General features: G+C 40.2%; 1 protein-coding gene across 2 annotated transcripts in view; it reads right to left on the bottom strand.

The window, feature by feature from the left end:
- APP (amyloid beta precursor protein) overlaps positions 1-24,620 on the bottom strand; it is a 211,738-nt gene that overhangs the window by 19,044 nt on the left and 168,074 nt on the right. For both annotated transcript variants that reach the window (XM_051625412.1, XM_051625418.1), the window contains 2 exons: positions 8,280-8,501; positions 2,305-2,358 (listed from right to left, as the gene is read on the bottom strand). In XM_051625412.1, coding sequence (XP_051481372.1) covers positions 2,305-2,358; positions 8,280-8,501 — 276 coding nt within the window. The remainder of the gene's footprint in view (positions 1-2,304; positions 2,359-8,279; positions 8,502-24,620) is intronic.

Below are 24,620 nucleotides of genomic sequence, written 5' to 3' on the forward strand. Positions count from 1 at the left end.
TATCAAGAAAAGCACAAATAATTCACTAAGATGCTCTATGCCCTCACCTCCTACAGACTGCAGCATATGTGATAATGATTCTGCAGAAGAGCCATTATGCTTACAGAGCCTCTGCAGCCATGAGTAAAAAAAATCCCTCCGGTTTATATATAATGTAGTAAAGATGGATATGTAATGATTTATCAGTGGAAGGGCCAGAGACAGAGAAGCAGCTTTACGGGCAATGTTTCCTCAAAATCATTGACTGCAAAAACAATCAACTGACAGAGAGTTGGGAGAACATCAAGAAACTCCCCCAAACTACACTGTATGGAAGACAGTAACACAGTTAATATCATAAAACTCTTGCACTGTGAATCACAGGCATCCTGTAAATGATGTAATTATAGCTGTTAGTGGCAATACTACAGTTACAACTGTACTGCTTATTTTCTTTATCACTTTGAATTTCAGGAAATCTGCTGATACTAAGCAACATCCATACTCATGGCAGGTTTTCTAATCTTCACTCAGTTTTCACAGATCAGACATGCTGAATTACCAGGAGTCGAAAGGAGCTTGCTCATGAGTACCTAAACATGTTTTTATACATAACTTTGCGGTTATGTCTATCACTCTCTACATACCCACAAAGAGAAAAAAGTTACAAAAAAAGACACATCCAAAATTCAGCTGCAGGAAATTAAATGTGCATCCTGAAAAAGTGAGCTCTGTTGCGCAAGGCAGAGGGAAACGCTGCTGAAAAAATGGTTATAGTGAGGCTACCAAGTAGAGGTATTCTCTCTCTATGAAGCTCTTCCTATGGAACTTCTGATGCTGGATTGAAACTTTCTAACATCTCCCTGTATGAAGCAATTTATAAGTATCAAGAAACATGTAATAAGTCTCTTACAATTCGCACTGTATTAAAAAATTACTCACTTGCAACTGCCCAGTACATCCCACCCTTTGACCTTTTACCACCTCTGCTTACTTCCTCTTCAGGAAAGAGGTAATAATAAAGTGATTCAGGCATAATACTTTTGTTCCCCCATATGTGAATTCAAAAGGAGAAGGAAAATGTGTTGAAGCACTTGGCTCCTTTTTAAATACTAGTGACTCACAAGATCACAGAATCACAGAATATTAGGGGTTGGAAGAGACCTCTGAAGGTCATGAAGTATCTATACTGGGAAATGGGTCCCCTCCTGGGACTGATGTAAATCAGACTCAATTCCAAGCTTCAACCACTGACAGCCAAGGTAGATTACCACAGAGGCAAGGGTCTGGACAATTGGCTTAAACTATAGTAGATGCTTTAAACTTAGTCCTTACTCAAAAGCTATGGATTGGACAACTCTTCACATTTCCTGGCTTCACTCTTCACTGACTTTCTTTAGTTTTTGAAAGAGAGACAGCGATGTGGTGAAGCAACAAGATTCTAGTTATCACAAATACTACTAACAACACAGTACTGGCTCTTCTTTTCTGTACTGCAACCAAATTACCTCTTTTGTGGGAAAGGGACAAAGATCATTTCTATGATTTTAATCTAAAGAAAACAGTAGTTATCATTATAAGAATGCTGTGTGGATGAAAATTGTTAAAAAGAAAATAGAAAAGGAGAATAAATGGCACGTTTGTATGCTTGTCAGCTCTTTCCGAGCTGATTTTCTTAAAGGATTTTGAACACCTACAAACCATCCACTTGTTCTTATGCCCAGGCTTGGACTGTTGTGGGTTGACAGGACACCTGTATTTTCACCCTGAAGCAGCAGGTCATCACCTTGTTACACTTGAGCAAAAAGAGGCAGAATATATGTATCTGTTCGTAGGATCTGGAGTTAGTTAAGATAAATATAACTGCTGTTATATTTATTGCAAGGGTGTCCCTTGCAATTCTAAAATTGTACACATGAATTTTTTATTAGCCCCAACTTACAAGAAACTGTATACTCTACACACAGGACTCAATGTTTCTATCATACGTTCCCAAATTAAAAGCACTCTGCATTACAGGGTACTGTCTACTGCTTCATGCACCTGCTGAAGCATTATTGTTAAAAGGGACGACAACTTCATATGAATGTCAGTTCTGGGTCTTTGGGTCCCACTCTCTCTGCTAGTACCCATTCTGAGCACTCTTGACACAGACAGCACTCACACAGGCTGATGGGGGCTTGTGTGAGAAAGCTTCCCTGGTTTATGGCATAGCATTAGATTTCAAGAGAGGGTTATACCAAGGAAAGGTGGTCATTTAGCTCAGGCCGACCACATGCATGCTGGAGAAACACAGGTTAGGTAAAAATCATGCAAGTTATATACCTGGTCGTGTGGTGAGTCCTCTGTCTGCAGCAGGGCGGGCATCAACTGGCTCAACTGGGCATGTGCAGAAAAGAAACAAAAAAGCAAACAAAAAATAATCAAAATCCCCAAAATTATCAAGTCAACTGCTCTTCTATGGGGACAGTGCAGGAGAGACATACCGCATGAACAAAGTCAGCAAAGCAACAGCTAGAAAAGATCTGCCTCCAGTTACTCCTGGAAATAAAAGGAAGGGATGGGCACGACTTCAAAAGGGAAGCTTCACAGATGATATGTCAATTTTACATCACATTTGGTTTATTGCTTAAAGTGAGACACCATCAAGATCAAATAATTTCTGCCTATAGAGAGAAACTATATTTATTACTTGCTTTTTCCAGTTGTTTGATCAGAACTGGCAGCAAGAATGAACATGATGAGTGAGTTCTTCCAGCCAGTCTTGATCGATGCTGACTTTTAAAACCACTGAATCCTGACTCCTTTGTCCTTCCAATCAGGATTCTTTACAGCACTAGCTATAAGGTTTGAGAAAAGTAAAGCATATTTTGACAATACAACCAATACTTCATTCTGATATGCTCTGATTTGTAGACAGTAAGTTTGCCTTCTGATTTTTGAAGGGAAAAACACGACTTGCTACCCAATTGTGTGTCATAAGCAGTTATAAAACTCCTCTATGATTGTACTAAGGCTTTACTAGCTAAAGCCTAAGACTGATGGAGCTCACTGGCATTAATAGAAAACAGGATATGCAAAACAGGATATGCAAAACTTTCAGAGTTGTTTCAGTCATCACCTACTGCCTCAGTTAAGTCCAAACTGAATATATTGGAGAAGTTCATTAAAACATTTAGGTTTTTTTTTTTCCTCTTTTTTTTTCCGTTGTTTCTCTCTTTTGCTCCAATACCATTACCCTCCTTATCCTATCCAAGTGCCAGTGTCAGAAAGAAATTAAATTCAGAAAGAAACTTTTACACTGTAGCTTTGAATTCAGAATTTTTTAATAAGATTGTGTGTAGAGAAGATGACTGCAATAGATCTTGTCTGTGGAAAAAAGCAGTAAGTCAGCTTTATAGTAGCTGCAGACTAAAAGCACACCTGCATATCTGACATGCTTGTGTTTCCAGAAGGGCAAAATTTTCACAGAGCTTGATGGGCTGGTGCTGCAGAGACAAGCCATCAAATCACTTTCCTTCACAGCAGTTCAGAGTGGCACTAGCAGACCATGTAATTGCTTTCCTTACATAGCATCATACAAAAACCAATTTCTATCCTTAACTAAAAACTATAATTTTGAGTATTTTTCTATTTAAGTCATCTGCTAGGTTTTTCAATATTCTCAGCATTGACCCTCAGGTAGGTCAGCAGTAATTCTCAGTGGAAAGGACTGCAGGGAAGAAACAACCAAGGACCAACATTACCTGCCTCTGTCTTCTCCCTAGAAGGCTGAGGGGTTTTACTTCCCTCTTGCTCAGCACTCTTTAACCCTACATGTCCATAGGTATGGCAAACTGAGGGAGCAGGCTGTGGGTAGCAATATAAAATGGGAGTAGGTGAAGGAAGAAAAGAATGGAGGAAGTTTCTGTTGTACAGTAGCACAGACATGATCTCAAGGCAATGCATTATTTGTAGAATTAGGTGAAATTATTAATTAATAATTCTTATCTCTAGTTTTGGAAGCATGCTAACAAGCGAAAAGGCAAACATCACCATCGTGTTTCAAAACTGACACAGAAGTGAAATTAATTTCTCAAGGTCACAAACAATTTGCAGGGCAAAAACTGGAGGCAAAAGCTCAGAGCCAAGGGTCTTCCAAAGCAGATCATAATTCCAGGTGCTGAAGTGCAGCCTAAGGCTGGTTTCTGGAGAGCCCTGAGCTGCCACCTTTTGAATTCCAGTTAATTTTAAAACCTGCTTTCTCTTGCCCTAGTATTATGTATGCACAAACAGCAGTTAACTCTGAAAAATCTTGTCTGTGGGCTGTCTCCCTGCCTGCCTCACTGGAACACATCACCTCACAACAGCTGATATATATGCAAGAAGTTTAAACCTATTACAGCATTTAGCAGTCATCAAAACTTTATGACATACTGCGTATTATTATAAACTTTGCATTAATTTTTCTCTTGAACACATTTCCACCTTCACAGAAATACACAGAATTAAGGCCAAAAATTAATTTTCCAAATAGCCTCATGAAACTAACCTGGTATATACCTGTTTCTGCTGAATACACAGGCTTGTTAAGGGTATACAGCCCACCTCATATCTAATGCTAATACACCTCAGAAAAGCAAGAGAATGTGGTCGCTTCTCTTTTAAAAAATATAATAAAGGTGAATCAAAAAGCTCAAAAGCTGGTACAAACCAGCAGGGGTGGAGAGCTATGTGATGGCCATCTACCAAGAACAGCTTTGAAGGGAGTAACTGGCCAAGTCATAAGGATAACTCAGTACGTTCACATAAATCTTGCCTTAGAGAAATACTCTGTCACTGAGGCTAACTGTAACTACATGGTAAAATACCAAGGGTAAAACATTAAATTGTAACTGCATGGTAAAACACCAAGGGTAAAACATTAAACCCAGTTAGTCATTGGCAAAATGCCCACAGACCTTGGCAGTATCAAGCGCTTTACAGATGTTGGGGTTTTGCCCCCATCTCTGAAGGTGCAGTTTCCACTGTTAAAATACTATTTCCTGACAATTTGGTGGTGCCTTCTGCAATGTCCTCAGACGGTATTTTTTGTTAACCTAATTTGTATCTCAATACACTAGATATACGTTCAGTCATGCAAGATGTGCTGTCTATTACCTGGTGCTTTGGATTAATTTCAGTGGACATTTACTGGGAAACTACCTCAGGGAAACAAGGAAGCAAATACTTTCAGAAGCTACTGAGCTATGCTAGACTTTCAAGGTCTTATTATTTTTAGCCTATTTCATTAAAAAAAGCAATTTTAGTAAAACAAACTGTTTGCATAAAACGTGTACTTTTACTTAAACATGTAATTTGGCTTGGGAAAATTTCCAGTGGAGCAATGAAACCTTGAGATTACTTGGCAATGTAACAATCCAAGAAATTATTAATATATCTGGATGAAACCTGGGATTAGATCATGGCCACGGAAGAAAACAGGCATGGGAACTAATAACAAACTTAAGGTATTTTTTTGGTAGTATTTTAACTTAATTGCTTGTATGCAGAATACTAGATACTTTTAAGCAAAGACTTAATGTCCACACTTTCTTTGACAATAACATTTTGGTCTAAGCATTCCTTGAACGGTTCATTAGTTCCAAGTCCTGTCGCTGCGACTGCTGGAGGGGGTGTGATTCCAGGTCCTAACCCAGCCAACTTCAGGATCTGTTCAAGTGCCTCTCAGATGACAGAGGTCTCATTAGAATTTTTTTTTTACAATAATGCAAATTGCAATGAGATAAATTATTTACTTGGTGTACCTGCTCAGGACTGAAGAATACTGTTGCTTATACAGTGCTGCAGCTCTTTGCAGTGAGGAAGTTAAAACTCTCATTCTACCTAGAAACCCACCTGCATATTCTGAGCTGACAGCACTCCGGATTTGTGTTCAGCAGAGTTTTAAAAAAGTTGACTTCAGCTTTCAAACCAGACCAAAACAGTAATAACAACTGAACTTGTAACTTGCTTGCCATCTGAAACTCCTGTGGCAGTCCCTGCTAAATCTGCTGGACAAACCACTCTGCAGATTTCTCAGATTCCAGGCTGTTCACACGAAACACGCTATGATGTTCTTGATGGTGCCGAGTACCCTCAGCCCTCACCCAAGTAAATGGGAACTGAGATGCTCAGTTCACTGACTTTCGCTGGCATGCTCAGCACCTCCCAGGAGCAAGAGATGCTGACTGTCACTAATATTGCAATGGTGCTGTGGAGACCTAAATATTAATAATGGTTGGCCTGGCAGAATTGTTTGCTGCAGTAACTTCATGACAAATATAATTCTGGTATCAAAAAAACACCCTAAACGCCAAAAACTTAAAGGCATGAAAGTTAGAAGATGCTCTCACAGTAAAGATTAAGTCTTGCAGCAAACAACAGGGTGCATTAAAATACACAGAGTTAATAAGGAAGGAGTATGTTACTCAAGGCAGGACAGATTTTGTGTCTTATATTCTCTCACACATTCTGAAAGGAGAACTATGGTCAATATACATGCCTACGGGAATTCAGTGTCATACTATATGTACTTTTCATTATTAAATTCTGGACTTTGGAAGGTTTCTGAAGGACAAAAAGGGTTGTGTGATTAAATATTGGGTATGTCTGGTGCACCTGTCTACCTGGTAACTTCTGAACTTGGTGACTGAAATCAGTATATTAGGGAAGTTGGGAGGACAGAGTTCAAAAATAAATAATTTCTACCCCCAGCCCCCACAATTTTAATGAAAGTGAGCAGTGGGTATAGAAATTTACACCCTGTATGCCTCAGTTTTGGGAAAAACTGCAGCAAGAGCTGAACCAGAAAATTCCTGCAGGACAGACACCACCAGCTGGACTGTGGCCTGCTCCTGGCAGACAGCCTTGGCATGTGTCTTACAGTGAGGTGCAGCTGATTCCCCAGGAAATTGAAGTTCAGCCTGCCAGCCTGGTCAGCCATTTGTATTACTCGCAGCACCTGACGCAATCCAGCCAGCTGCTCTCAGCCGCTCAGCACACCACTTGACTGCAAGTGCCCTCCAGACATGTCTGGAGTCCTTGTCACCATCTTCTGTCTTCTGGTTCTGGCTGCTGGCCAGTCTGTTAAGTTTGTTCCATCTCCCTCTGCTCTTTTTCTGAGTCCCTACCTGCAGTGCTAACTCCCTGGCGGTCTGCTTTTAGCACCACTCCTGACCAGCCTGTCCCTTTCCTCTCAAGTATCTTTTACTTCTGCCTCACTGATTTGTTGACTTTTGCTCAGTTCCTAGCCATGTCTTCTGCTGTACCTGACCTTGGCTTCTCTGTCTCCTGAAGATGACACACTTTGATCACAGAACTGGTTCTGACCCCACTGATTTCACCTGGCACTAAACACAAGATCTGGCAAATCCATGCACACATCCCATGATTCATCTCCCAAGCCCCCAGCAGCCCACAGTCACTCTGACATTGTGCTGGAATGAGACTAAATGCATAAGGTTGGTCTCAAAACTCATTCCAACAGCAGGTATACCCTAAGCCGGTGGTTTCAAAAGACTCCTGGAGGATGTTAATATCTGTGAATTTCAACTACAAATCACAAACCCACACATTTGCCTGAAAAAAGACTTTGGTAGCTCCAGTCTCTATGAATCCACTGCTGCTTTGAAGTAATAAACTTTCGTGATTGTGATTAACTTCTCAGTAATAGAGGTGGAGTTGAACTGGTAAAGGAAAACAAACACAGGAGAAGGACTCGAATGACAGTCCCTCAGGTTTCTGATGAATTGGCTCTGGCAACTAAGTAAACTAACATTTCCAGATTATACATGAAGTATTAAAGCATTATGCAGTCACTTCAATAAATGACTCCATGAGCAACATAAAACACGCCTCAGGAAAAGTTTTCACTAGCCAGTTGCTTTGCTGAATATGCAGGAACATTTCTGCAGTACATTCCAGACAACCACTGGTGGGAAGGAATAAAATCAACTTCCATGCTAGGGTTGTGCTGGATATGTAACCATTTTCATGACAGCAAATAAAAAGCTCTTCCTTAATCAAAACATTAATTTCATCATGGCAGAAATCTAACAACTTATGTATCTCCCTTAGCTCACTGTCAACACTGACATTTATTGTGTGACTAAACTCCAAATTTTAGTCAGGATTTTCTGTTCCATCCAAGAGACAAGCTGACATGGCACAACAGTTTTCCACCATGCTTACACTAGAACAATGTCAATTTTCAGGGCACAAAATCACAAACCTCAACTCAAAATATTCTATGGTTTCTCTTCCTAATGTACAGTACATACCTTCATTTTCAGTATTGGCTGGAACAGAATCAACATTAAAGGGATGCCACGGCTGAAGGTCATCGAGGCTGAACTCTCCATCCACTGGAAGAAGTTCAACTGTGGTCTTAGTTTCCGTCAATGAAGGCATGAGAGCATCATTTCCATAGCTGATTCTGGGTTCATTAATCATATTGGCCAAAACATCATCAGAATAGTTTTGCTCTTTCTGAAGTAATTCATCTGCAAGAAAATTTCGACACAGCAATTATCTGAAAGAGCCAGCATTTCTGAGGATATATTTCAAGTAATAATTTACTGTTACGAGATTCTGTTTTCTTACGATAAAGACAAACATAAAGGCTTGGGATAGGCAAAATTCGGTGATGAGCACTGCTGACAAGTAAAGCATTTTTTTGAAATATCAACCGGAATTGTTCAATACTGTTTCCTACCCAACATTTCCACCACATAACAAATGAAAGATCTGTGCTTTACGACTCCCTAGACCTCTCTTAAAAGGACCACAAATCCATTCCCTTCAACTCAACCGGTTGCCATAAACTGACATGTGAGAGGCCTATGAGAAGGAGCATCTTTGTTATTTCCCCTTCCTCTTAAATGCTCACTATCAAAGGTCATCATAGCTCTTAAATCCTAAATCACCACAACTGTTATTGTAATAAATTAGGTTCACTGCAACACCCTGAATCCAAATTCACTCTTACAACACATATAACTTCATTAAAAGACCAAACTCTTTACTAAAAACCTTAAGCAATAATGGACATCTGTAGGCACATTACTTTACGAGTAACTGGCTCCTAAATCTGTGCAGTATTATCTAGGTTGGTTTTTTCAGCTGAAGCAAGGTGAGAACAACCAAAGCACTTTTCAGCTCCATCCTGTGTACCGATCAAGCTGTCCAACTCAGTGTCAAAAATAAGCTTGGAGGCTGTGTGTGTGTGGTTATTCTAATCCTCTTTTCACATCAAAGTTCAACTACTCTTGATCTCCCCCTTCACTGCCATTTTCTTTTGTAGGAGACATACACTATTTGCCAGTACTTTGAAGGAATTTGGTGTACAAGAGTGTGTTCAAGTAAGCCAGCCATCACAATGAAGAAGAGACTTAACTGCTAATAATGCACAATGTAACTAGTAAGAAAGCCTTACAGAGCTGAATAGCTCAGAATAGAAGACTGTAAAGGCAGCATTACTAGAGCGCAAGTGTTTGCACACACGACAGCTGATGATACAACAGCTTTCATTAAGACTGGCTTCTCTCCACTTTGTTAAGGACACCCTGTCACTGCTGCACACCCACATCTGAATCCTGTAGCAATTCAAGGACAAGAAGCACCACTCTATACTGCTAGACCCTTTATGTCACTCTGCAGGGGCTCTCTTACATCCCAGCATCATCAGTGAGAAAGGCTATCTAAATTTCTACACGCACCAGAGCTTTAGATCCCTCAGTAAAATCTTTTTAATGTTACTTCCCTCCCAACCTTACAGCGCTCCCTACCACCACAGAAGTGCACTGCACTCATGCAGCAGCTCCCAGTAAGGATCCTCACCAAGTCATGATTATTAGAGCTGGCACTTCTTCAGTGTCTTTATTACTGATGATGTAGTGGGGCTCTGTCCTGCAGTATGTCTCTTAAAGACCACCCTGAGATAGCTGACACAATTCTCTGCCACCCTATTACTACATCAAATTCAGAACACCAAAACTAAACAAAAAGTTGTAATCTCAGCCCTGCAGCAAACATGGATACTGAATCTTGTAAAATAATGTTTTAAAACAGATTTTCCTGTTCAAATAGAAATTGTTTTAGTAGAGAGTAAGACTGATGTGTATACAGAATTTAATGCTGTGATTTAATCTTTTCATTAGAATGACTTACTAGGACAGTATAGAAAGCCTACATAACACTGAATTGTTCATTTTCTTGAAAACAATATTATTTTATAAGATACCTAATTAATCTTCAGCATTGAAGGCAAGTCCAATTTTTATCTTCCCACTGCACTTACCCTAATCCTTTATCAAAATAAAGCGTATTCTTGTATCATAGATGAGACGAGTGAAGCACCTTAATATTCTGAGCAGACATCACATGACTGATGTTAACTTTCATTAGCTAGGGACAAAGAGACTTTACAAGAAAGGAGCTGGAAGTTAGTGGCCTGAGCAAGGAGTCTGGTGTCCGAGGACAAGGAAACATTTCTTCACTGAAAGGGTTGTCAGACATTGGAATAGACTGCCCAGGGGGGTGGTGGAGTCACCATCTCTGGAGGCATTTAAATGGCATGTGGACCTGATGCTTAGGGATACAGTTTAGTGGTGAGCTTGCAGTGTAAGGTCTAAGGCTGGATTGGATGATCTTGGAGGTCTCTTCCAGCCAGGAACATTCTGTGATGCTGTGACCTTGCAGAGAGCCACAGGTGATGCTAGTTTGGCACAATACAATATCAAGTGCTCATGGACCACTGGAAAGTGAGCATTACATTACCACTATGCATCTTAGTGCCTGCCAGCCTTTCATACCTGAGCATCCAAAGGGTTTTGGGCTGCAGGTCATTCCTGCTGTCCTTCCTATCCCCAGGGGATCAGATCAGGATCAGCTGTGGAGAGCTGCAGCCCATGCACCAGCGGCAGGGAGTGGTGCTGGGGTGATGTGCCCTGATCCCCCCTTTTTCTCTAGGTGGTACCAATCGCCCACAACTCCTGTCTACTCCCTGCTGCTGATGCACTCAGTGTTACCTGTAGCCAGATGGTGCACAGAGGAGAAGGAGCAGAGGAAGAAGGGTCTGAGCTGTGACAGCGGAGAAGTGGCACCAAGACTGGCGTGGCATTTGGGGGGAGGCCACAGAGCAGCCATGGCTGTGCCTGCCAGGCTGACAGAGAGGGGCACCTGACTCCCGTCACGATATTGTGATCTTATCCAAACCCCAAGAGGAAGGGAGGGACACATACACAAAGTCTCTCTCTCAACACTACCCAACTGGGAGCACGTCGTTGCCGGCACTTGCAGGCTCCATTGTCTCCCATTCAGCTGTGGTGTACAGCACGGGCATGGACTGACCCGCACAATGGCTCAAGTGAGGCAGACAGATACCACAACCAGCAGATGATGATCACATCCATTTTACAAGCAGGGAAACAATGGCCAAAATTAAGCAAGCCCATCTGACGTGATGAATCAGACACTGAATAACAGTGAGAAACTGGAAGCGCCTGGCTTGGAAAGTGTGCTGGAGTCCATCAGAATGATGCAGCTGTGTCAGCATTGAGTAAACGATTTGAAAACTATTACTTCAAACTCTGAACTGCTAAAAAAACTGCTAAAAAAGTTTGCCCTAGGATTTTTAGTTATCGACACTAGCTGGCAAAGTACGAGATCGATTTTTCAGTGTTGATTTTGTTCTAAGTATTGATGGCCACTTGAATCATCTGTTACGCTAATGGAAAGCCACACAGCCTCACTGTCACCCATCAATACAGCATTCCCCCTCTTTTTCACAGTTGCCAACTCAACTCCCCCACCCTGCAAAAGACAATTCCCTAAATAAGAAGGGAGTACAGACACAGCTGGAAGCTAGGATGTGCACTCAAGACTGTTTCAGGGGTTTTCTTTGTGTGGTGAATATCTTCATTATTAGGTGCTGAAAATAGAGAGATTCTAGGCTGATCTTCAAAATTTCATCTCCTGTCACAGGACAAAAACTCCACTACAGTCATCCTATAATAAACTATTTGTAGCTTGGCTCATTATCTCCTTGTAGTATTTTGCTAAGTCTTGTCATCCAAAAGAATAAGGAGGATGTCAAAACTTTGTCTCTCTAAGAGCATGTGCTTTAAATAAACCACGATGATGGTAAATAGCCACACTCAGTTTGCACTTCAAACCTTCCAGCAAGTCTGGATTTGGTGTGAGGATGCACAATTGCTGCTTCTCCTTCAGACACCCAAAGTCCTTTCTTTCTCATGATGAGAGGCAGGCTCATTTCTGGTACTTCAATAAAATGCTTCTCAGACTTACAATAATCTCTAAAGGAGTTTCACTCATTCTTAGGCTCACTCAAATGCAGTCTCACTACCTCATATTCATAATTCTTATCACTGACCACCCGTCTGAACTGAACATCTGTTTTTCCCAAAGTTCTGGTTGCTTTTGAGCATTTGCTTTCAAAATAACAAAATGAAAAGGTGTCAGCAACCTCCCTGTTCTTCTTAATGGCACAAATTATAGAGTGTTTTGAGTCACAGTGATGGCTTCATTTGCACGTGCACACATATTCTCTGATACCAGTCTGAAGACAGTTCAAACAATGCAAATGCTGTATGTCACAATTAGGATTCACTAAGAACATTTACACAGTCATTTATTACAGTGCACGTGACAAGAGGTAACATGTTTAGATGCAGCTTTCAGTTGCATGCCTACTTTATGGGATAATTCAATATGACATAGTTCATCATCTTCAACATGAGCATGTACCCAAAGGAATTGCACTAATGTAATGCAGCCAGGTTTTAACTAAATTTGAATGTCTGCATTTTGTCAGCTGCATAAATCAAAACTCCCCCAAACTGGCAAGTAGGAAAACAAGATCTCCTTAAAGGCTTTGCCTTGGTGAACAGTTTAAAACAAAACCAAAACATAATTTACTTGTACATCTGCATTTATATTAGAGATCTTACATGAACTGAGAGCATACCTGTAATGCAGTTATGCTAGAAGCAGTTCCACAAATTTGATGCACATGAACAGATTTGTTTCACATTCAGAATACAATTTTATTTCCCCACAAGTAATTTCTACTAAGACATGTTGTAAATAAGTATTTATGTAGGGAACTCCAAAGTACAAAGTATTAGTAACACAGGTAAGGGTTTTAGAGAGGTAACACTTGAGGTTCACTGGGCTTTCTGTACCTGTGATGAATAGAAATTCTGCAGTCACAAAGGCAGGTAAGCCACTTGTATATCCTTTGGGTTTCATATACAAAACTTATTGCATCGAGTAGGAGTTCCTCCTCTAAGGTGAAAGTAGAGAATATACCAGAAAATACCACAGGTATTTCCTCCAGCCTCTGCCCAAGTCAGAGAAAATTTCAAGCATATGCTTATATTTAATCACACTGAAGTCTATGCTTTACCACAAGGAGTTAAGCTTCACTCAATTTCACGCATACTATTACTCCAAGGTATTTTGCTGAATCAAACATCGTAAGATTATAATGTTACATACTATCAGGTGTCATAATTACACCATTATCAAGCTGCAAAACAACTATGTGGTATTCAGTGTTGAACTAATTAATTTACATAATACAAGTCCAATACAATTTAGAGAGCAACTCTGATGAGAATTTTATGTAAAAGTGACCTGCCTACTGGAAGGTGTGAGAGTGGCTTTGTTGCCTGCATGCTTTGAAGATGATGATAAAAGAGCAATATGCTAGATGATTACTGTGAAATATTGGAAATAAGCCCAACCTGCAATGTTCAGATCCATATTGACAGGGAAACATGATCACCTTCCTTCTTTTCTCCTGGTTAGCTTGTGATACTACACTACAGATGGTCTTATCTGGAAATTTTATAGTGCAGTATGTCTCTCTCTCAGGGTTAAACTGAGACTCAAAGAACACAAACCATGGACAGGGTCCAGAGAAAGGCCACCAAGATGATCAAAGGGCTGGAGAACCTCTGCTATGAAGACAGGCTGAGAGAGTTGGGGCTGTTCAGCCTGAAGAAGAGAAGGCTCCAGGGAGACCTTACAGTGGCCTTCCAGTACTTGAAGGGAGCCCACAGGAAAGCTGGGAGGAGATTTTCATCAGAGGAGATAGTGATAGGACAAGGGGTAATGGTTTTAAACTGAGAGAGGGGAGATTTAGGTTAGATATTAGGAAGAAATTTTTCACTATCGGGGGGTGAGGAACTGGAATGGGTTGCCCAGGGAGACTGTTGATGCCCCATCCCTGCAGGTTTTTAAGGCCAGGCTGGAGGAGGTTTTGTGCAACCTGATCTAGTGGTAGGGTTCCCTGCAGGGCAGGGGGGTTGGAACTTGATGATCTTTAAGGTTCCTTCCAACCTTAATGATTCTATGACTCTATGGTAACAGTACTTCATAGTTCTTATTTTCTGACCTTTAGAGACATTACCACTAGGGCAAGGATAAATAGCAGCGTATCAGATTTCAGAAATTTCTTATGTGCATTTAAGCCTTGCTCAGTAAGGTGAAAAGACTTAAAAAAAAAAACTCTTTCAAGGTGTCAGAAAATGAACTTTTAGGGTATTATGAAACAGCTGACCTAAGAAATTTTCCTTAGAACTTAGGTAAGAGAATAACCATCCCATAGCCTCAGAAAATGTTGCCTAAGAACTAAGATTCAGAAGAAATATGCCTATGAATATGCCTATGAAGTTAAGAATAGCTGCAATATTTAGAACCATGCTTTATATATATATATATATATTTAAATCACAACTTTATCACTTTCATTTCTTTCCCATTTCTTGCTGCTCCTGCTCTTTCAGCATATATAGATTTCAATGTTTCCCAAATCATAGAGTGAAAACAAACTGAGTCTCCTCTTGTAAGCAGGCACATGTAGTAATGTTTCAGTTACATTTGCCTTGCAGACTGTTTGTAATAAATTATAAAAAACCCAAAAAGGGGCAATTGACCTTTTGCAGGTAGATCATGTTATAACAAGTTTTCTGGTAGTGAAGAGTGTTCAAAGCATGAGAAAGTTTGGAAGATTTAATTCAGGAAAACATTTACTTCCATTTAATGATTAATTTCAGTATGACCTAGGTGTCTTTTTTCATAAGGGATTGACTTCAATGCAAACTGAGTCTGGCACATGGCTATGCAATTGCAGAGAGCTTTCAGGAAAGGTTCAGCAGAATTTCCACACCATTTGATGTAGGAAGAACCAGAATTATCCTCTCCCATTTTTACAGCCTCCTATAAAACTAAAGGTCTTGAAATTTTGTCCACTTTTGTAAGAAGACTGCTACAACATTCTTTATCTTAATTTATGGATGTGATTAACCAAAATTAAACACAAATATATGGCTATAGATGTATGCATATTTGTATTTTTTTAATAATTAACAGCCAGTCATTTTCCATTGCAATTTCCATTCAGTTCAAAGCAGAGTATTAAAGGAACTTTGTGGGATAAAGCAAGTCCAAAGCCTGAAGCTTGTGTTACCTCTAAACATGAGTTCTTAAACAGAAATGAATGACCCCGGTCTTCCCTTTCAACTTCAAGTCTTTTTGTCCATGTCTGTGGTAGCCTCCTCTTCCTCTCACCCTCTCCTTATTCATTTTGGTTAAATTAATAATTTTGTCTCAGAAAAATAATTCACCACTCCCAGCCTCAAAAGCTCTGGATTAAAATGCAGCAAAACTCTACTTCACTGGCACTTTTTTTGGGTAAAAAGTCTGAATGAAATAAAGGACTTATAAGTGAAACTGTGCTCTAGAAAAGCACTTATATTAAAAACATCTACGAAATTTTCTTGTCTGATTTTCTGAAAATAATTACTTTGTTTATAAATTATGTATCTATCTTATTTACTGATAAAAATGATCAGATTTATTTACCAACCTTGTAACACACAGTAAGACTCCAAACTGAAGTAGAACTTAAAACTCTATCACCTGAAAAAAGTCAGTTACCTGTCATTTTCTATAAACACAATTTTTTTGATGTGTACGGAAATTGGAGGCAGCTTGGGAATCACTAAATAATCCATAAAAATATATAAATCTGAACATTCATTTCTTGCACTGATTCCTTCGGTCAAAAAAGAGCATTTCCAATTTGACTCACTTGTAGTAGTTTAAATCAGAATTTCACAAAACTGAATTGTGCAGCAACTGCTCCAGACAAATACACTTTGACCACATATTAAATGCAGTTTTAGCACTTAATAGGTCAAATGTATCCTGGGTTGTCAGAGTATTCTAGAGAGATTAATTTATTAAATTAACAAAAAATACACATTAAGTGGGGTATAACCTATTCTGAATGCTTTTATGCTGTTTCTCATACTCTAATAGAAGGAAGCAGAACAGTGAAAGGACTGGAACCCTGCCTAGGGAGTACTACTCAGGAAAACACGTTTATCAATTAAATTGGGCATATGAGAATCACACAGCAGGACAAAGTTGTGCTGATGAAAGATTGCTTCATTTGTAATCCCACACACATGGGAACCAACTGTTAGGAGATTAATGTAACGTTTCCATCAATGCAGCCGTTCTGTAAAATCACATCTCAGTAATTCTTTTCCCTTTTTATCCCAATAGCAAGAGTTTGCCTAGCAAGAACGTCAGATACTCTTGGCCATAATAACCATCTGTGAACTTTTCACTCTGCGCATTTGAAGTGAAAGTTATGGCTAAGTAAAGCAAAACTTAGTACATCTTTGGCATTAGAGGCATTTATAGCCCTCCCCCTCAGGATACCTGCCCATAGTGATGAATTTCAGACTTCAGTGTGTGAATTCCCCTGGATAAGAATTCCAGGGACTGCTCTGGGAATGATGACTTATATGCTTTCTCTGTAATATCATATCACGGGATCATGGACGGGACCACTGAAGATCCAACCCCCCTGCTGCAGCAGGAACACTTAGGGCAAATCACATAGGAATGAGTCCAGATGGGTCTTGAAAGCCTCCAGAGAAGGAGACTCCATAACCTGACTGGGCAGCCTGTTCCAGTGTTCCATCACCCTCACAGTAAAGAAGTTTTTGCTTATGTTGAGGTGGAACTTCCTGTGCTGTAGCTTGGTGCCGCTTCCCCTCATCCTGTCACAGGGCTCCATAATATATAAAGCTGTAATACGTTGCTTGTGCAGATAGTTGGTAACTGGCTCTACTGGAGACTTGCAATTTTGCAGGCACTTAAGAATTAAGATGTTTAATTTGCCTCTTTCACATTCTGATACTCCCCATTAAGAATCTGATTTTAAGAGTGAATCACACAGAATGACACAACTGTGTTTTCAGACCAAGTAACTGGGAAAATAAAATCCAAAATTCAACAGCAAGTATGAAGTGGAAGCTGTTGTTGGGAGAGTGTCTGTGCTCCCATTACTTTGGGCTGCTTCAGTACTCGTGGAGGCTGACATCATTAACTTGATTAAGATGTGAAAATGACATATTTATGAATTAAATTACACATATATTCAGTGCATCAAGAAAATTTTCAATAACTAAGTATAATGACATTTCTGTAAGGGGGCAATGTTCCACCAAGCCAGTTCCTCCCCATCTGAATGGAACCTATGTGTTCATAAAGACAAGCTCATCTGAGCTAACCTGCTCTCAGATCATATTTGCAAACTATACAACTGCAAGATGTCTTCAGCCTTTTGTTATCCATCAAATGAAAGAATGACATCTTAAATTTGGCACATGATAAACTAACTTACTGGTTCCTTAAAGTATAATGGTAGAAGCAATTATCAGGAAATACAAATGAGAAGGGCCAAGAGAAGCCATCCCACTTCATAAATCAGTAAAACCAGATTTTTAAAAAAAGAAATGAGTACCACCTCGTCTTTTACCTGCATCTTCTCAAAGACTGCTCCAGCTGTCTTTCTCACTTACACTGAAGATACAATAGAGCAGGAAATCAACTGAAAGAGATGCTTATGACCAAATCTGTAACTATGATGTAATCTTGACAGTTACGTGCTTTTTAAAATCAAACATGTCCTGTATGCTGCTTTATAGTAAGACACACACACATTCAACACTTTCATGCAACTGTAGTCCCTCTACCAGCAGATACAATGCTCTCCAAGACAGAATTTCTCAGCCTGTTGCCTCCCCAACACCAGAAAATGACGTGAAATGCAGAGTCAGAAAATCCTCATCAAATCAGCACACTTCCATGTATCCAATCAAACAAGAAAAATATAGGAAACAATACAACCATAATTATTAAAATTTAGTGCTTTTTTTCTTAATTCTACAATGAAAATCCATTGTGCACAAGGCCACTGGTAGTGTCCCCCAGAGGGATATTTTAAAAAGCTGTGAAAGGGACACCGTACTAGCCTCAACCTGCTGCCACTGTAAGCCCAGAGTTGTCTTTTGGTCATACAGCTCCTGTGGGACCTGTGGTGGGGATGGTAACTTGCTATTTAAAGGGAAGTGTCTATGAAAAAATACTTCAGGCTAAAGTAACAGAAAGGATACAGAATAGAGACTTCAAGAATGATCTACCAATGCAGGAGTGCTCTAGACATCAACTCCAAAGAAAATCAAGGCAACACCTTTAAACCTCACCTGTTAAAGGATGAATTATTTAGAATGAAAAATTTAAATACCCACTGAAAGAGTAGATTAAAATTTTAAAATGTACATTGTTTATAATCTACAAGTGTGTAATTATTATCAGAATTTCCTGGTTTTCAGTTCTAACACTTGGATTGTGAGACCAGATTTCCTTATAGGTGTAAGTGAAACTGAACAATGTTTCTAAAATACAAAAATAAATATTATCTCAATAAACTTCATAAGAACTTTCTATTCTAATGACATGTCTGAAAAGCAGACGGAAAACAAGATGTCTCATATCTTTCTCTAATGAAAAAGCCAACCCAATCCAAAGTCATGTGAAGCCATTAATCCTTTTCACAATATATCTAAGGTCTGGAGGAAGCTGGCTGTTTTACTGACTGAACTTCACGGTATTTATGAGATTAAAAGAGGGCTTGTGCACACAAAAATCAGGATTTGTATCTTTTCTGAAGAACATTAATGCCCATGACAAGACACAATAGACCATTTAGCTACAAAAGATTGGGAGGATATAGTATGCTACTAATGAAAGCATTTGAGAATGTCATTGAAGTGCATTTATATCTATTTTAATCATCTGCTATTCTCTGCCTTATTGTCTATGACAGTTAAATAATCTGGACATAAGATGTTTAGAAGAGGAAAATGTTGGGTCTATTTTCAGGGTTTTTTTCTCCTTCTCTCCTAAGCTGCAACAAAGGACGTATTTTACCAGTGCACAGAGATGAGTGTCCAACCTGGAGAAGAACCAGAAGTTCTTGAGCTCTTCCAAGCTCCCAAACAGTGTGCAGAATTTAAAAAGCCTTGCCTCTCCTCAGCACTGGTGAAGCCACACTTGAAGTGCTGTGTCCAGTTCTGGGCTACCCAGTACAAAAGAGACATACTGGAGAGAGTCCCAACAGAGGGTCACAAAGATGATTAACGGACTGGAGCAACTCTCCTGTAAGGAAAGCCTGAGCAAGCTGGACTATTAAGCCTGGAAAAGGCTCATGGGGAATCTCATCAACGTGTATAAATACCTGCAGGGAGGATGCAAAGAGGACAGAGCCAGGATCTTTTCAGTGGTGCCCAGTGACAGGACCAGAGACAATGGGCACAAAAAGAAACACAGGAGGTTCCCTTCAAACATCAGGAAACACTCTTTTACTGTGACAGCGACTTGAGTACTGGTAACTGTCTCAGGATGAAACTGCTTGAACAGGACGCTTGGACCCGATGACCTCAAGAGGCTCCTTCCAACACCTGCCATTCTGTGATTCTGGGACATCAGTTATTTCTCCACATAAACAGAATACATCACCTTGCTTCAGCAAATAGTTCAGTGGTATCTTATTGAACTATTTTTATAATTATTTAAATGCCATAAGTATTTTGTACAAGTAATAAAGTAGCAAAACTGGTGGCTTAGTAGAGACTGTAAGCTTGTGATTAAAAAAAGAAACACCTGAAAATAAAAAAGCAAGCTGAAGACTGTGTATGTACATATAAACTAGCCAAATGCTTTAAAAATCCATGCCTTTGGGTAAAAGAGGTCTTAATTGCTTATCAGGCAGTCCACCTGAGCTACATCCTGTCAGTATTTAAGAATACAAAAACTATCTGAATGCTGCTGTGTAAAGCTTAACACAGAATTAATCTGCTTTTGTAGAACTCTGCTATTTTTAACAGAAAACCCAGCAATATATTTTTTGCTGGAGTTATAACAAATCAACTCCTCAACTGAATGCTACAGGGCTTCAACGGAGAAGATTAAAGCTATATAATCACTTCAAGGCCAGGTTGGATGGGGCCTTTGAGCAATCTGGTTGAGTGGAAGGTGTCCTTGCCCACAGCAAGGGGGTTGGAACCAGAAGATCTTTAAGGTGCCTTCCAACCCAAACCGTTCTGTGATTCACAGACAATTCAATTTTTTTCTTTGGAAAGCTAGCTACTGGATATGCACAAATATGTCAAGTCAATTATGGGGAGAAATTACAGGCCTAGTTAGTGCTGAAGTCATTCCAGGGCACCTGTGCGAAAACACATTATCTGAAATCTCCTTTCCACTGCTTGTTCCAGTTGCATTATCCTTATAGGTAAAAAGGGCAGAGCAGAATGGGAGGAATGACAAGTCTGTATGACACACAGTCTCTTGATAACTGGAAGGTAGACTTACACGACCTTCGGGTAAGACCAAATCTGAAAGGAAGAACTGCTGCCATGGAAAAATGTGCTGGTGTGTCAGCCTTGTGGATGTGGGTTTTGTTAGTAGGGCAGAGGCCCCAGGGAATGGGCTGCTGGAAGCTCCCCCAGCTCCAAAACTGGACCGGCCTCTGCCTGCAGCTGAGCCCATCAGTGATGATGAGAACTGCCTCTGCAATTAATGTATTTAAGAAGGGGAAAAGGAAACTGCTAAAACACCTGCAGAGGAGAGGAGAGAGGGAAGTGAGGGCAATACCTGGCCAGAGACACCAAGGTCAATGAGGAAGGAGGGAGTGGAGATGCCTGAGCAGAGATTATGCTGCAGCCCATGGAGGACCATGTTGGGGCAGATGTGGACCTGCAGTCCATGAAGGATCACAGTGTGGATCTACAGTCCATGGAGCAACCTGCACCACGGGAGGTGGACGTGCCTGAAACAGGTTGTGACTCTTTGGGCAGCCTGCACTGGAGCAATCTGCTCCTGAAGGACTGCACCTTGTGGGAGGGACTCATGTCAGAGGAGTTCATTAAGGACTCTCCCATGGAACAGACTCCATACTGCAGAAGGGAAGAATGTGAGGAGTCCTCCCCCGGAGAAGGAAGGAGTGGCAGAGACTACATTTGGCAAACTGACTGCAACTTCCAATCCCCATCCCTCTGTGCCGTTATTAGGGAAGAGGAAGAGAAATGAGGAGCAGAGTAGTTTGGGCCCAGGTGGAAGGGAGGAGGTGGGTGGGAGAAGGTGTTTCTTAAGATCTGCGTTTGTTTCTCATTGTCCTGCTCTGATTTAATTAGTGACAAATTAAATCGATTTTTCCCCCAAGTCACTCCTGTTCTGCCTGTGACCATAACTGGTGAGTGAACCCTCCTTCTCCTTGTCTCGACCCACTCACTTTTCATTGTATTTCCCCACTCCACTGTGGGGGGAGGAATGAGCAAGTAGCTGTGTGGTTCTTTGTTGCCAGCTGGGCCTGAACCCCAACAGCTGGTTTAGAGACTAGAGTGGAAACTCAACACCTATATTTTGCAAAGATTATGTTCCCTTGTGTCCAAAATTGAAGACACTCCCTCTCAAGTACTAGCCAAGAGCCTGAGGCAATTAAGAAACAACAATTCTACTGGCCTCCAGAATGGCAGAAAATATAAAACTTAACAGGAATTGTTCAACCTTCCTCAGCTACAGATTTTTTTTTAACTACTGCAGCTACAGACTGGATTTGTGGCTGTTTATTTTACCCTGGGTAAAAAGTTCAACTCCTTTTCACTCCATTAAAAAGAAATACTAACTGGGAAGTATGGATAACTAAAACCAGAGGAGAACTGCTATTCTTCAGAAAGAGCATCTCTCACTTCCCAGTCCTCAGCGTACTTCTCTGCATCTCCATCTACTGATAGAATGTGTCAGTATTTAACAACCAAGTGGACCTCTCTAGTGTCTGTTCTCAAGAACAGTCAGAGCCCATGCACAAGTTGTGCAGAGGAACAACACAGTAAATAGGATGACTGAGCCACCTATTACCAAAATGTCCTCCTATTTGAGCTAAAAATGCTACTGCAGACATACCCAGCAGGATTTACATTGACTGGATTAAGCAGATCTGACAAGCGGTGCAAAATCCAACTGTCCTGATGATGAGCACTACTGATGACAATTCCTAATCTTTGATCTAGGCCAGTTCACTGAACTTGGTCTGTCCCAGCACAGATAAACCCTAGAGTGCTCATTCTTTTACCCATGCTTCAACATCCCTGTTTTCCTTCACCAGAAAAAAATAATTAAAAAAAATTAAGGCATTATAACCATGATGACACATGATATGAATTGCATCAAGCACCTGCCTCCAGTACTTTTGCTTCCAGTCTCAGAGGAAGACTAGAACTGCTTCCCACAAAGCAGACTAGAACTGCCATCTCCCTGACTAGCAAGCAATTTCAATAATTTTCTGGTGTAATGTACTGAATTTGAGTCATAAGGTAATTATTGTTCTTACCTGATACAAACTATACTGTTCAGTATGATCCCATTCCAATACCCTTGGTAACCTTACAACATTCTTTTAACAAGCTATTGATACATTTAATGTATGCCAACTTCCTTTATTATTCTGATACCTCAATATGGTAACCCAACTTCAAATAAAAGTGAAGAAATCCTAAACATTGATTTATTACTTCAAATATTTTTGAAAGTAGATTTCTTCCCTTCAGCTAATTCTGAAGACAGAAAGTACAAGGGAGAGTTACAGAAAAACATGACACTGAGAAGTCCCATTGCAGTCTGAAAGACATTACTAATCACATATTCAAAACATAACATTTTAAGGGTGAAGATGAAGGAAACAATCACAAAAGAAATTGCACCAAACAGGAGAGACACAGAATTTGCTTTGACAAAGCCTCCCAGGGGTGTGTTTTGGTTTTGCAATATAAATCCCCAAACCACAATGGTTGTCATTTTTGGACTGTCAGCCTGCGGCAAAGCAGCTGATGCCCTCAAAGGGATACCACAGAATGAACAGGGAACTGCATCCTAATTCAACTCATGGCAAGAAATGCAGCAAGGCTGTGGATTGACTACAGGTCAAAATTAGCACCTAGAAACAGGAAATCAACAATTAGTCTTACAAATGCTGAAAGAGCAGAATGAGCAGAGGTAGTGCTAACTCTGCCCTCCACAGGTGCAGGCTGACAGGTGTAGGGGACCTAGTGGTTAAAGAGAAAGGGTTAAAAGAAAGCAAGTCTTCAGACATCTTCAATCTGTAGCTTGTCCTGTATTTCCAGCTTTTTCTAAAAATACTTCAAAAAAATCCTCACAGAAGTTGTGAATCAAATGCCAAGAGACAAATCTCTCTTGCTCAAATGTTGTGATGCTAAGTTCGAGCACAGAAATACTTGAACCACAGCACAAAATCCATAAAATACCATAAGCATCTGAATGCAAGCAGTGATGTGGGATCTGCTTGTGTTTGTCCTCTCTCCCAGCTGCATAATGTGAGAGCAGCATCCAGAACACGCAAGAATGGGATAGGCACAGTGGAACAGAAAAACGAAATAACAATAGCTTGGTTTTTTTTTGTCAAGGGACAGATGAAATAATATTCTCTTATTTAATGCTCATATCACAATGTTTCAGAGCTTACTTAGGATACTGCTGTGGTACATGGTGCAGAATACTTCCTCAGTGGTGAGACAGAAAACTTGAAGCTGAGGACATCAGTTTGGAAACAGAGCAGCAATGACAGAATTAAAAATTCAGCTCACTGTCTGTCAATTTGACTGATGCACAAAGCTCTGACGTAGCTTCTGATTCAGAAGCTGTGCCTGCTGTGCCACTCCCAGCAATAAATTGCCATTTACATACACAGATAAGCAATCTAATCAAATAAGGATTTAAAGCAGAACATGCTCAAAGGAACTGCTGATTTCTCTTAAAGCCTGTCATTGCTCTCTCCAGGCTTTTATACATATTAAATAGTATATTAAATTTATCAAATAGAAAAGGTGAATACAAATACCAAGGTAACCAAACAATCTGCTCACAGTGTGCAAATAACTATCTCTTATCAGATTTTTTTGCCATTCTCTTATTTATGGGGCATAGATCTGCCTGTGAGACACTCAACACCAAGAACTGTATCAGTTGCTGAGAGTGACCTGGTTTATACCACATTTGCATCACTGCCCCTTGAGAAATCATTTGCAGCCAGAATGTCAAATGGTCTCCTACACGAATGACCTGCTTATGCTTTCCAAGCATTGTCATAACAGTCATGATCAGATAGACCTCTTGAAGCAATTCATACACTGATCCTTTCTTCCTCTGTCCCAACCTGAACA

The sequence above is a fragment of the Apus apus genome, chromosome 1, assembly GCF_020740795.1.
Source record: "Apus apus isolate bApuApu2 chromosome 1, bApuApu2.pri.cur, whole genome shotgun sequence".
Lineage (NCBI taxonomy): Eukaryota > Metazoa > Chordata > Aves > Apodiformes > Apodidae > Apus > Apus apus.